Consider the following 13,657-nt stretch of genomic DNA (forward strand, 5'->3'; position numbering starts at 1 on the left):
GGGAGACACAGAATCTGAAACAGGCTCCAGGCTCCGAGCTGTCAGCACACAGCCCGACGCGGGGCTCGAACTCACGGACCGCGAGATCGTGACCTGAGCCGAAGTCGGACGCCCAACCGACTGAGCCACCCAGGCGCCCCTCTTCGCACGCATCTGGTGTGCTGCCGGTGTGGCTTCACGTCCTCAACGTTTCTCATCTTCAGAGCTGGGATTTTGATGACGGCGTGGGACTTCGGCGTCTGGGTTTAGGAAATCTCCGTAAACCGGAATTGTTTCTGGCGTTTCCTATTTTAACGCTGATGCAAACGTCCCCCTACGTCAGTCCTTGCGCTTCTGATGATTTCCGTAGGATAAATTCCCAGCAGCGGGCGGGCCGAGGCGCGCAAACGGGCTCCAGGCTCCTGGCGCCCGTCGGGGAGGGCGGGTTGAGGAGGGCCTTTGGGAGCGGGTGAGGTTTGAGCCTGGCCATGGGGGGACTTGAATGCAGAGGAGAGAGAAGCGGGGCGATCTTGAGATGATGGCGGTGTCTCCCTCCCAGGCGGTGGCCCCAGGCCCGTCTGGCGCTCTGAGGGTATGTCGTGTCCAGCTGACATGGTAAGCGGTATCTCACCTGCCTCTGACTGCAGTGACGTCTTGCGAACAAGAGGCGGCAGCCCAGCACTGCTCCCCCCCCCCCCCCCCCCCCCCCCCGGTCCAGTAAAGGCCGCTCCTCTGCCCAGTCGTCGGATCTCACGTACGGTCCGTCACGTAGGGCCTCAAATCTGCAACTTGACCAGCTCATGAGCACTCTTGCCGCCTCCCGTGGCTGCTCGTGGACAGCTGTGGCCGCCTCTACCCTTGCAGGGAGGGGGGAGGTGGGGAAGGTGAGAGGCACCTGCCGTGGGGCCGGGTGACGCTCGCTCCCCCCTTGGAGCGGGTGGAGCGTGTTTCCAAGGACAGTGGCTGCACGTGTGTGACAGCCGGTCTTCCTGATTTTTCCCCGCCGGGTGCTGCTTGCACCGTGACATCCTCCGTGGGGGAGGCAGCTTCGTACAGGGCGTCCCTTGCAAAGTCTACCTTAAAAAATGATCTTGTTTCGTTGCCAGATATGGCGGTGTCAGTCTAGAGCAGGGTCCCTCCAGACGACTTCTCCCACCATCTGGGGGTTTTGTGGGATTCCGGGGGAGGAAAAAGGAGGCGGCTTTTTCTCCTGGGTCCCCGGAGAGGGGCTGGGGTGGCAGCACCGTCGGGAGATCCCAGACAGAGTCCTGCAGCCCAGAGGTCTCTCCCCCTTCCGGGGGGCCCCGGGGTGCTTCCGGGGGGCTGCCGTCACAATTTACCGCGGACTGTGGGGCTCAAGCCACAGAATTTGATTCCCTCACGTTTCTGGGGGCCAGAAGTCCAAAGTCAAGGTGTTGACAGAGTCTCACACGGATGACAAAAGCTTGAGAGAAGAATCCTTCCTGCTTTTCTCAGCTGCTGCTGGCGCTAAGCATCCCTGGGCCCGGGGCCGCATCGCCCCAGTTTCTGCTGGCCTCACGTGGCCTCTCCTATGTCTCCCGTGCCCCAAGTCCCCCTCTTCTCTCCTGTATAGGAACACCTGTAGGATTTAGAGCCCATCCTGAATTCGGGATGCTGGCATCTCGAATCCTCACCTTAATGACATCTGCAGAGACCCTCTTCCCAAGTAAGGTCACATGCGCAGGTTATGGGGGTGAGGACTGGGACGTATCGTGTGGGGGACACGGTCCACCAGAGAACCTTAGAGCGGGTGGAGCTTCTCAGGTGGAAATGGGGGCTCCTCCGGGGCCCCGTGCCCACAGGCTGCAACCCTGTGACCTGGTCTCACCTTCGGGTTGTGTAGAAGAAGCACCTGAGGCCCGTGAAGGTCGTGGAGGTGGCTCGTGGAGTTGCAAAGCGGAGGATGTTTCCAGGGACCACAAGCACGCCCCCTCCCCCATCCCGGAAGCCAGTCACAGTAGTCGTGACACGGCCTGCAAGATGTGAGGGGGAGAAGTGTTGAGTTGCACGGGGCCAGGGCAGGTGACAGCCAGCCGGGCTTTGGGGCTGGGGAGAGGCGGCGGCAGCTTGTTTGGGGGGGGATGGCGTAAATCATCAAGGACACCCCTAATGATCTGCACGTTTTCCGACAGTCGCCGCCCTGCGGGTGGGAACAGCTCCTTTTCTCCTGGGGCCTCGGACTAGCCGGGGGTGGGACCGGATGGGACAGTTCCGAGGGTGAGCACCTAGGTGGGTGACGTGGCCGGGCGATAAACACACAGCTGCTGTAGGGCCAGGGGGTGACATGTGCCACGCAGGAGCACAGAGCTGTCAGAGAGGAGAGGGTGGCAGGTGGGGACGGCGTGTGCGTCTGTGCAGGATGACCGTGGCCGTGAGGACCGAGTCACGTGGACCCTCAGAGGGAGGAAGGTTGCAGGGAGTGGGCCAACTCGGCTCAGCGGTGATCTGTGTGCGGGTCGGGTTCGACTTCAGCGCTGTCCCCGGACGGTGCCTGAATCAGAAAGGGCTTCTCTTGTGCGCGGTCGTAACTCGTGAGTCGGTGGTTGAGGGCACCTCCAAATGGGCTTCCCAGGTAGAGGATCGCCTCGTTCTGGGGCCAACGTGGGACAAGGCCCATCCCCCTGACCTCTCTTCTCCAGCTCGGCCCCAGGGAATTACCACCTGGGCACCTTAAAATGCTTGTGCCCAGGTGGGCTGGGCGTGGACCCCTCCTCTAGGGAGTTCATGGACAGGAGCCACCGTTCAGGGACAGTGTGGACAGTACCCTGGAGACCGCGGGTAGACCGGGTGCTTTCAGGAGACCCCACATGAGGTCACAGTTCCAGGCATCCACCTCTGGGCTTTCTGGCCACTTTAACACCCCCTTGAACCTGGCCTTTGTCACCTCGACCTTTTTTGGAATGAGCAGTTATGCTCCGTGGTTATCTTGGGGGCAGGCCCCCAGGGGAGGGGTGCTGAGGTGCTGGCATCCCCGCTTTGGCTCGTCCCCTGCCCCTCCGGCACAGGACCCCCTGCCCCCTTGGCCACGTTATCATTCAGAGGTCACAGGCTGGACCTCAGGCCAGAGGCAGCCTGCAGACGTGATCCTGTTTGACCACATGGTGTTTTTTGAAAGGGGGTTGTTTCCCTTTGTGCGAGCGTGTACAGATCAGGAGATATCCCGTAGCAAAGTCCAGATTTCCAGATTCTCCTGAGAGAAGTCCGGAGCTCTGGCTGCGTCGGGAGCACAGGCCAGCCAGGCGGCCTGTGTGTCTCTGTCCTGTGAGGGAAGTCCTGTCCGCTGGGAAGCGACAAGAGCTGTCCTGGACTTTGGAGGAGGGAACACGTGGCGGGGGGCCCCGGGAATGGCCCCAGATCGCTGTTGTCGGGCCAGCGGGGGGCCGGGGAGGAAATGGCGGGGTCCCAGGAAGCCCCAGGCTTGGGGAGCTGGGGAGGCGAGGTGGGGAGAGGGGTGGCAGAGACATTGGGGGTCGCTGCGCGCCCGCTGTGGGCCCTTCCTGCTCTGGTGTTCGTGACGGGAGCAGCTGGTTCCTGTTGGGAGCACGGCCGCAGGCAGGGGCCGCGGGGACGGCTGGCAGCTCCCCAGGCACCGTCGTCCCCTGGCCTCGGAGGGAGCAGCGGGTCCTGGCGGAGACGGTGGGCGGCTGGGCTTGGCGGGTGGGAGCCGGGCGGCCGGTGTCCCACGGGGCCCTGGCTGGGACAAGCAGTGTGGGATAGAGGCCGACGACGCGTCTGAGGGTGAGGATCGAGAGAGTCGTGGACCACGCGGGGGCTCCGTTGTTTACCTGAAACAGGACAGCCAAGTGGTCAGAACCCTGTGCCCCGGGGTGGGACGGACGCGTCTTCCGGCTCTGGCGCTCCGTCTCCACGCCTTTGGGCACCTTGCTCAGGCACCACGGCCTCAGTTTCCCCATCCGGACCGGGGGATAACGGCAGCATTTAGGGCACAGGGTCACGTGAGGAGTAAATGCCCACGGTGGGCCTAGGGGCCGTATTAGGCCTCCCGGGGCCGGCGGTCCACGCTGGTCCATGCTGTGATGATGTCACTGCGGTCGTGGTTCTGACAGGTGATGGTTGTGGCTGCCGTTGCTGGGGATGTACGTGCCCCCCACCCCCACCCGGTTGCTGGTGGTCGTGGCGGGTTTGCGCCCCGTGGCGTCTGTGCTGGGGAGAAGATAAGGGAAGACCACGACGAGAAAGAAATCTGATGTCCCCTTGAGCCAGAACATCTTTCTAGAACACGTAGCTGGCACGTCCTCGCTGCGGCCATGGTGGACGGGGGCGGGGGGGGGGGGAGGGCTGGTGTCCTCCAAGCTCCGCCTTTTCTCTCCCCCAGGGTGCGTGATTGTTGGCACCTTGGAGTCCCCCGGGGGAGTGGGGCTTGTCCCCTTTGTGCCCGGGAGGGGGAGGGTGCAAGAGTCTCCGGGGGCCCACAGCTACCTTAGCAGCACATTCCTGGCTGTTCCCGAGCCGTCCACGCCTCACGTCCCCCTCTCTCTGTCTTCCAGCCTTGAAAAGATCTTTTGAGGTCGAGGAGGCCGAGACACCCAACTCCACCCCGTCCCGGAGGCTCCCGACCCCCCTGCTCCGGGCCACGGTGGCCAGCTCCACCCAGAAGTTCCAGGACCTGGGTGCGAAGAATGCCGAGCCCACAGCCCGCCATGTAGACTCCCTCAGCCAGCGATCCCCCAAAGCCGCCCTGCGGAGGGTCGAGCTCTCGGGGCCCAAGGCCGAGCCCGTGTCCCGGCGCACGGAGATCTCCATCGACATCTCGTCCAAGCAAGTGGAGAACGCCAGCGCCACCGGGCCGTCCCGCTTTGGGCTCAAGCGAGCCGAGGCGCTGGGCCACAAGACGCTGGAGCCCGCCCCTCGGAGGACGGAGATCACCATAGTCAAGCCCCAGGAGTCAGCGCACCGGAGGATGGAGACCCCCGCCTCCAAGGCCCCCGAGGTGCCCGCCGCCCCCACCTCGGACGCAGCCCCCAAGAGGGTCGAGATCCAGGTGCCCAAGCCAGCCGAGGTGCCCGCCTCCCCCGTCCCACCCCAGACCCTGGAGAATTCGGAACACGCCCCGGTGTCTCAGCTGCAGAGCAGGCTGGAGCCCAAGCCCCAGCCCCCGGCGGCCGAGGCCCCACCCAAGAGCCAGGAGGGTGAGTAGCGAAAGCCAGTCTGCGGGGCTGTTGGGGTGTGTGGGGACGGGAGCTGGCTTTGCCCTGGCGTCTTGGAGGCAGAAGCTGTGAATGTGGGGGGGGGGGGAGGGGGTGGGTCGCAGGTGGGTGGAGACCCGGTTCCCTGGAGGCCAGGAAGACACCAGGCCGGGGTCCCAAGGCTGGCAGAGGGGTACTGTCCGTCGGGGATGGCCCGGGTGCCACAGCTGGGCTGGCGTTTGGCTTTGGAAAGACCCTCCGGGTTTCGAGGGGCCCCTTTATTGGTCAGGATGCGTCGTGGTGTGGAGTTTCTGCTGTCAGAGCCCCAGCCGGCGGGGGTCTGGAAGCCTGGAAAATGAGGGGGCGACGGGCTCGTGTCGGGACGCGGGGGGCAGAGGGGCTTGGGACCCAAGCGCGGGCGTCCGCGTGCCGGTGGCTGCCGGGCCGTGGACAGGCAGGCTCCTGCTCAGACCTGCAGGCCGGAGGGAGAGGCCTCGGGTGGGGGGAGGGGTCGGTGCCCTCCTGGGTTCCGCACTGCAGGGGCTCCCTCCAGCTCTTCCTGAAGGAGGGGGGTCGTGGCCAGAAGCAAGGGGAAATGAGACCGCCCAGGCTTCTCAGGGCCACTAGGGAGGGGACCGTCGGCCAGGGAGCCCCGTGATACCTGCCACAGCTCCTTTTGGGGTGCTCTTTTGGTGCGGGAGGGAGGCTGGGGGCTTGGGTACCGTCCTCGGGGGGCCCAAACCCGGAAGCTGTGCTCACGTGGGGAGCTCACCGGGGCCAGCTTGGGGACATCTGGTCCTGGGATCTTGGCCCCACGGGGTCAGGGGCCGGCTGGGCTGTAAGCCCCATGAGAGCTGGGTCCCTTTCCAAGTGCAGGAACTGAACTCAGAAGCGTTCAGGGTCCTTCGGGTTAGGTAAACAGGACGTTCTGGAGTTTTGATTTACCTTTTAAATCATAATCGCTTCTAATTTGGGTAGAGTGCATGTAACGTCAATCGACTGTTGCTCGAAGCGTCGTGAAGCGTGGTGGCATTGAGAACGTTCACGTCGTCGTGCGGCCCGGCTCCCTCATCCGTCTCCAGAACTTTCTCAGCTTCCCACACCGAAACCGTGTCCCCGCTAAATACGGACTCCCCGTGCCCCTCCCCCAGCCCCTGGCGCCCACCGTCTGCTTTCTGTCTCTATGAACTCGACTCCCCCAGCTCCCTCACACAGGTGGAATCAGACAGTGTTGGTCCTCGGTCCTTTTGTGCCCGGCTGACCTCGTTGAGCCTCGTGTCCCCACGGCCCATCTACGGTGTGGCAGGTGTGGGGATTCCCTTGGCCTTTAAGTGAGGGCTGTGAATTTGCTGCAGCACTTGACCTCAGCCCGCTCGCCTAAACCTGACCCTGCAGAGCCACGCCCACTCTCTCGGACCCTGTGGTGTCCCTGTGGTCCGAGACTTCTCTCTCGGCCTCTGGGTCCCTGTGGTGTTGGTGCGTCGGAACGAAGGCGCGCCCAAGCGGCCTGGAGACTGGTCCCCCTGTTGGTCCGGGGCCTCTGCCTCCCGTGGGTGAGGTGTCTGCGCCCAGCTGAGCCAAGCAGGATGTGGTTGGGGGCGTGGTCGGCACCAGGGCCGTGTGGATCTTGACGGCAGCTGGTGCTGGACGTGGGAGGAGGTGGTCCCGCCCTGGGTCATCGGGCCCCACAGCCCAGAGGCCGAGCTGGCAGCCGGCTGGCCACCGGGGCCGGTCCGGCTGGCTCTGCTTGTGGAGCAGTCGAGGGTCCTGTGGGGCCCTTCCCAGATCCCCAGCCTCTCGAGCCGAGCTTTGGAGAAGTGGGATTTAGCCAGGCCAAGGAGGGGCGCCAAGGCAGCGGCCCGGAGGTGCTCCGGAGCCTGGAACTTGGGGAACTGCACGCTTTCTCCGCGAAAAAGAGTTTAAGTGTCCAAGTCCGGGGCGCCTGGGGGGGGGGGCTCGGTCGGTTGAGCGTCCGACTGGATTGCAGCTCAGGTCACGAAGTCATGGTTCGTGAGTTTAAACCCCGCGTGGGGCTCTGTGCCGACCGTGCGGAGCCTGCTTGGGATTCTCTCTCTCTGCCCCTTTCCTGTTCTCGCCCACTCGCTCGCTCTCTCTCTCTCTCTCTCTCTCTCTCTCAAAAATAAATAAACGTGAAAAAAAAAAGAAGTCCAAGCCCGGCGTGAAAGCCATGTCGTCAGCAGCCCAGACTCTGGTCCCCTCAGAGAGCAGCGGGTGGGCCCAGCTCTGTGTGGGGAGGGTCAGAGGCCGGTGGCTGTCCCCCCCGCCCCGTGCCCCACCTACCTGTGTCTCAGTGGCCGGGTGGGGAAGGGCTCTGAGACCAGTGCTCACAGGGTGAGAACCTTTAGGGCCAGACCGATGCAGTGAGACCGGGCGGCTGCACCGAGGCAGGATGCTGGGGGCTCGGATGGCTCGGTTTGGGAGGATCCTGTCCACCTAGGACAGCACGACAGAGGTCACTGCAGAGTGGCCTGGTCCTCGAGCCCGGGAGTGACGCCGGGCGAGAGGCTGGGCGAGGAGGAGGAAGGCTCACCCAGTGCGGCTGGGGAATTTGGCTCTGACCAGCGCTGCCTCGGATGTCGAGTTCTTCAGTGCCCCGGGCAAGTCTGGGTGGCAGGCAGGGCCTTCCCGGTGGAGGTGTGTTCCTGGAACCCATGGCACGGCTTCTGGGGGTCCCCTGCTCCGACAGAAACCCTCTGGGCCGTGGCTTTGGGCGCACGTCGGGGTCTCCTGGGACCAGAGCTGAGTCGCTCCCAGATTGGCCTCCCTAAAGCACAGCACTGGCGAAATCCGTGCCAGGCCCGAGCCTTCCCCGGCCCGCTCTCCACCCCACCCAGTCTCTTGTCCAGCTCAGACCTCCCGCTCCCCAGCTCTTCCTGCTCTGGCCCTCCCGTGGCCTCCACAGGCCACCTCTCCTGACCTCCTGACTCCTGACCTCCTTCCTCTCCACATCACTGCTTTTTGAATTCCTATGCATCCTTCGAAGTGCAGCTCAAACGCCACCTCTGCCATGAAGCCCTCCCTCTAGCTGGAAGTGGCCTCCCTTCCTTGGACTCCCATGCCTTTTGGCATCTGTGCGTGTGTGTGTGATGTCTTATGTTTGGCTTGGAATGTTAATTATTTGTGTTGTACCCCCTTTTTTTCCTCTGCTGGACTTTTTAATGGAAAAGTTTCCCAGCGTACCTTTCTTTTAAAATTCAGAAAATGTCGAAGTTAGAATCTAAAGTTCACCTGTAATCCCAAAGGTACCCCCTCTTCGTGTTTACTCTGTGTTTTTCAGAATTCCCTCCGGGCCCCCCGCTAGATCCTACGTAGGTTATTTGAGAGTAAGGCTGTTGTCGGGTTTCTTTAACTTTTTTTCTCCCCCCTGAGCGACATAGAATTAGTAGGTGCTCAAGAAAACCATGTAGGAGGAGTGAGATGGGTTTTTGTGCCCCCCCTGCAGGCGGACACAGGGACCCTGGGGACATCGTGGGACCTTGCAGGGACCAAGCAGATCCTTTCCTGGTCAGCCAAGAACCCCCGGGTCTCACAAGCTCCACTCTGGCACACGGGGTTCCTTGTTTCGGAGGCTGCTGGCCCCCGGCCCTCCTTGTCATGCGTCGGTCATCTCTGCTTCTCTCTCGGTGTCTGGGGCAGTCCGGCCTCGCCTCCCCTCCCAGGTCCCTGGCTTGCCCTGCGTCTGCCTGGGTGGCGCTGGGTGGGGCTGGGCTGCAGGACCCAGAACCGCGTCTGTGCAGTGAGCTGCCCCCACCCCCACCCCCGCCGCCCTCCCCTCCCCCCGGGAACCACCCGCCTCTGGCTCCCACGGCTGACACCAGCCAAGTTTCCCCGAGGTGGCCTTATAAGGCGGGCACTGGCTCCTCACTCGTGGGTCTGGTTCTTCGCCGTCTCCAGATGCTGATTGGAGGCCATGGGGCTGGCCGGGCAGGGTGGGGGGTGAGGCACCCTGACCGGCGCCCCCGCCCGCCCCCCCCCCCCCCCCCCCCCCCCATGCCAACCGGTTCTGAGTCTTCACTTTGCCCGCCCCCAGCCTCAGTTTCTTGATTTGTCAAAAGAGCGAGGACCCTCTGTCCCGAGGCAGCAGGGTTCGGACTCCGCCTTGTGTCCTCCATGGTGGTGCCAGGCATGGCTTGTGATGGTGGATGTGAAACTGGGGAGGAGGGCAGGCTCATCTGGGGTCTCGGTATGCTTTCCCTCTGACTGAAAACATCTAGAAACGTCTTCGGCTCGAGTGGTGGGAGGAGGGAGCACCAAGGAAGGTCGACACCAAGGTCCCCGAGCCTCTAGCGGTGGGCGTGGCTTTCTGGCACCCCAGCTGCACCTGCCTATCTTTCAGGTGCACCTGGCTGCCTGCTGCATCGGGGGCCGGGACTGAACGGAGCAGACCCCAGTTCTGCAGGGGACAGTGGGGGCTAGAGGCGCGGGGTTGCTGGGACCCCCAGCAGGGACCCCGGGACGTTGGAGGCAGGGCAGAGGAGGCTTCAGGAGAAGAGAGGCGTGGACTGGGTGTGAAGGGCGAGGAGGGGTCCGCTGGTGAAGGGGCAGGAATGTGCCAGGCCCGGAGCAGGGAGGTGGGGGAGAGGGTGACCGCCGTGTGATCAGGGAGGAGAGGCCCAGGTTCTGCAAAGTCTGCCTAGACTCCCTCACCATATTTACAGGACACCCCACCAACTAGGGTGTCCGCTCTGGGCCTGACGCTCGGCCGGCAACTCCCCGGTGAAGTTTCACCCCGGCACTCGGTATACAGTAGGAGCTTGATAAACATCGAGGGACTCACTTGGGCGCAGGGGGCTCGCCTCTCGCCATGCCTTGGGCCCTTCTGCGTGGGGCTCAGTGTCTCTGTTGTGGCAAGACAAAGGCCATGCCGCTGGTAGGGGTGTGTGCACCGAGCTGTCTTGCCTGGCCGACTCCTCCGTCCCGAGCTCCTCCCCTGCCCCTGCCCTGGCCCCAGAGAGCGTCCGGGCACACGCTTACTTTTCGGGATGGAGTCTTTCTCCTTCCCCCTTTTGAGGACAAGCACTCTCAAAGCCCGTTCCCGTTAGGTCTGAGGCAGGACGTCCCCAGGCACACGGGTGCAGGGTGACAGCGGCTGGGGCCAGGTGTGTGCCCTCCGAGGGGAGGCGGAGTAGAGGGCTGCGGGGACCGAACCCAGCCCCCCTCGCCGGCCCACCCAGCTGTCTGCCAAGCCCAGCCCAGGGCCGAGAAGGATCGAGGGCCCACGCAGGGTATGCAGCCCCAGCAGCTGCGGAATGCCTTAAATAGAGCCGAGCGCAGCTGCGGGGCGGGCTGGGCAGGGAGGCAGGCGCTGGGGGCGGGGCCCAGCTCTTCCCCATTTGGGGGCCGTGGCCCTGACCACCCGGCGGGGCCCCCGGGACGGAAGCCGGGCTCCAGACACATGGTGCCGGGTGAGGCCTCCCGGGCCCAGGACAGCTGCCGCGAGCCGGGGTCCGCACAATGGGGCCGCTGTCTGGGGGACGTGCCCGCGCCAGACAGCCACGCTCTGTGCGGCAGGGACAGAGGACACATTGAGCGCCGGAGGGGCACCCTCAGACTCCCACCTGGTGCCCTGGAGCGTGGGCAGCCCCGGCCAGAAGCCGGGTTCTGTCGGTTGGCCTCGAGGAGGCCGCTCGGTTCCCGCCGGCCTCGCGCGGTCCCCCACGGGGCGGCCGGGTGCGCGGGAGGAGCGTCACGCGGCCTCTTCTCTGGGCGGGATGTGACTTCCTCTCCCTGGGTCTCCTCTGATTTTCCCTGACCCCGGGACTTTCCGTGGGCATCACTGGTGCCCCCCCCACCTCCCCACCCCGGAACCCCAGGGGCAGCTGGAGCTCTGGCTTGTAGCTGGTGAGCAAGCAGCTGGTGCCCAGGAAGGAGCTTCCAGCTCGCTGAGCGGTGGACGGGGAGAAGAGCGGACGCGATTTCGTTAAGGGGCGGGCACGGCGCTCCCACGCTGGGCCTCCCCTGCCCATTCCCTCCGCTGCCGTCCCCCCTCCTTCCAAAGTGACCCCCCAGAGGTTCCGACTTGGAAGCGTACAAGGCTGAGCGCTGAGACTCCCCTGCGGGGGGCCTTGGCCACTGGTGTGGGGGGAAGATGGCCAAGCACTCGCCCAGCCCCCGGAAGGCTTTTGTGAAACAAGCGCACGAACGCAGACCAAAGGCGGGCCCCGCTTCCCTTTCCTCTCCGTGTCCCCGAGAGCGGCGCACGGCCGGGGCTCGAAGACGGGAAATAGCGATCACGGGAGATCTGAGAAGGAAGTTGGTCTTTCTGGACGCCCCCTCCCCACCCTCGTCCCCAGGACCACCCGTGTTCTCGGCGGGGCGCATCGAGCGTCTTTCCGGGATTCGCCCCTTTAGATGGTCACTCGGCTTGGCGCACGTGTGGAGAGAAGTCTGTGTGTGAATATCATAGACCCTTTCTGAAAACACAAGTGAAATCAGACTCCTGCAACTAGCTCTTCATCGCTCCGCTTTCCCGATGCTGCGTCTCTGTGTCCAACAAGTCCCTCCGACCCGCCGCCGGTCCCCGGCCGCTCCGCTCCTCCCGTCCCCGCCCCGCTTTTCACTGTGAGACGCGAGGCTCCCGTGAACACACTCACGTTTCTGTTTGTGCCCAGCGGACTGTCCGACTTCAGGAGTGGGATTTCGGCACCACGGGATGTGTGCATGTTAAGTGTTGATCTGTGGGGCACCTGGGTGGGTGGCCCAGTCGGTTAAGATGTCGGCTCAGGTCATGATCTCACGGCTTGTGAGTTCGAGCCCCCGCGTCGGACTCTCTGTTTTCCGTGCAGAGCCTGCTTTGGATCTTCTGTTCCCTTCTCCCTCTTGTCCTTACCTCGCTCTCGCTCACACTCTCGGAAATAAATAAAACGTAACAAAAAATTTGAAAAAAATTAACAGGTTGATCCGTGGGGCGCCTGGGTGGCTCAGTCGGTGGATCGTCCGACTCCGGCTCAGGTCAGGATCTCGGGGTTCGTGTGTTCGAGGCCCGCGTCGGGCTTTCTGCTAAGCCTGCTTCAGATCATCTGTCCCCTTCTCTCTCTGCCCCTCCCCTGCTCCCTCTCTCTCTCTCTCTCCCAAAAATAAATATTTACTAAAAAACAAAATTAAATAAAACGTTGATCTGTGTGGCCAAACTGGCCTCTGAGCAGTCACACTGGTTTTTAGTGCCAGTAGCAGAGAGGTTCTGTGCCCGCGCCCCGGGCTGACCGCAGTCTTATTTTGTACGTCTTTCTTCGTGCGAAGGGCAGCGTCTTCTCCCACGTTTACAGACCAAGGGCCCTGGGTTCTCCGTGAGCGGCTCATTCCTGCCCTTGGTTCCTTCTTGGCCCCACTCGGGTTGTTCATCCTTCTCTCGTTGACATTTTCCTTTTTAAAAAAAAATTTTTTTTTTTCCTTAACGTTTATTTATTATTGAGAGACAGAGACAGACAGAGCATGAGCCTGGGAGGGGCAGAGAGAGGTGAGACACGGAATCCGAAGGAGGCTCCAGGCTCCGAGCCGTCAGCAGAGCCCGACGCGGGGCTCGAACTCACGGACCGCGAGATCGTGACCTGAGCCGAAGTCGGAGGCTTAACTGAGCCCTCCTGGCGCCCCTAGGTTGACATTTTCTTAAGAGACCCTCGTGCACCTTTACTATAGCTGCTCTGAGGGCTTTTTCCCGGTTGTTGACTTTCGATTCTATTTATAGCATGTTCTTCCATCCTCCAAACAGAGGTTTTTAACCCGTAGGTTTGTCAAGTGCATTCTTCTTCTTCTTGTTATTATTTTTTTCTCTGTTGGGATCTATGCCCTGCTTAGAGGCGTTGTGCATTCCAGAATTCTAGAAAACAGTCCGTCCAGGTTTTCTTTTCGCACTTTTATGGTTTTGTCTTTACGGACGTTATTCATCTGTTGGAATTTATTAGGGGTAAACAGGGAGCCAGGGACATGCGGTTTTGCACGGATGTATCCACGTGAGCTTGGTCCCCGGGCTGCATGGGGTGGGGGGTGTGCGCGCTATTTTTATCAGCTTTAGTGTCCGTGTCTCTCTGGCTCAGCAACAATAATTTGGATGTGTTTCTCTCTTCCTCTGTGTCCTGGAACATTTAAGAACGTTTTGAACAGCAGCACAGTCATCTCCGTGTTATAAGTTAGAGAGGACTGACCAGTGAAACCATCCGAGCCCGATATTTTCGTGGGAGCCCTTGTACTTTAAAAACCTTAAGGAGCCTTTTTCCGTGGGCTCGTTTGAATTCTTGGCTTTTCTCTTATCGTATACTTTCCCCCCACCACTAAACTATCATCCTTTGAGGTATTTAAAACCTCTTGGACGGTTCAAAGGTAGTACTGGGATCATCACCCTGTGCACCTCGGCCCCTCCCCGGGCCGGACGCTGTTCACAGAAGGCAAGAGGCAGGGACCGCTGGATGTGGCCCTGTCCCGGGGATCCTCCCTCTGAAATGGGAGCCATGCAGCATGGCAAGGTTTCCAGGAGGGACCAGTCCAGAGGACCA

General features: G+C 62.3%; 1 protein-coding gene across 2 annotated transcripts in view; it reads left to right on the plus strand.

Annotated features, from left to right (window-relative positions):
• Nucleotides 1-13,657, plus strand: part of SEPTIN9 (septin 9) — a 126,363-nt gene that overhangs the window by 54,540 nt on the left and 58,166 nt on the right. Inside the window, exons 1-2 of one of the 2 annotated variants that reach the window (XM_040456528.1) lie at nucleotides 1,889-1,997; nucleotides 4,509-5,150. In XM_040456528.1, the coding sequence (XP_040312462.1) occupies nucleotides 1,904-1,997; nucleotides 4,509-5,150 (736 nt within the window). In that variant the 5' untranslated portion in view covers nucleotides 1,889-1,903. Of the gene's footprint in view, nucleotides 1-1,888; nucleotides 1,998-4,508; nucleotides 5,151-13,657 lie in introns of those variants that run through there. The other variant, XM_040456529.1, reaches the window with a different exon arrangement.

The sequence above is a fragment of the Herpailurus yagouaroundi genome, unplaced genomic scaffold (genome assembly GCF_014898765.1).
Source record: "Herpailurus yagouaroundi ecotype Mexico unplaced genomic scaffold, PumYag 217, whole genome shotgun sequence".
Lineage (NCBI taxonomy): Eukaryota > Metazoa > Chordata > Mammalia > Carnivora > Felidae > Herpailurus > Herpailurus yagouaroundi.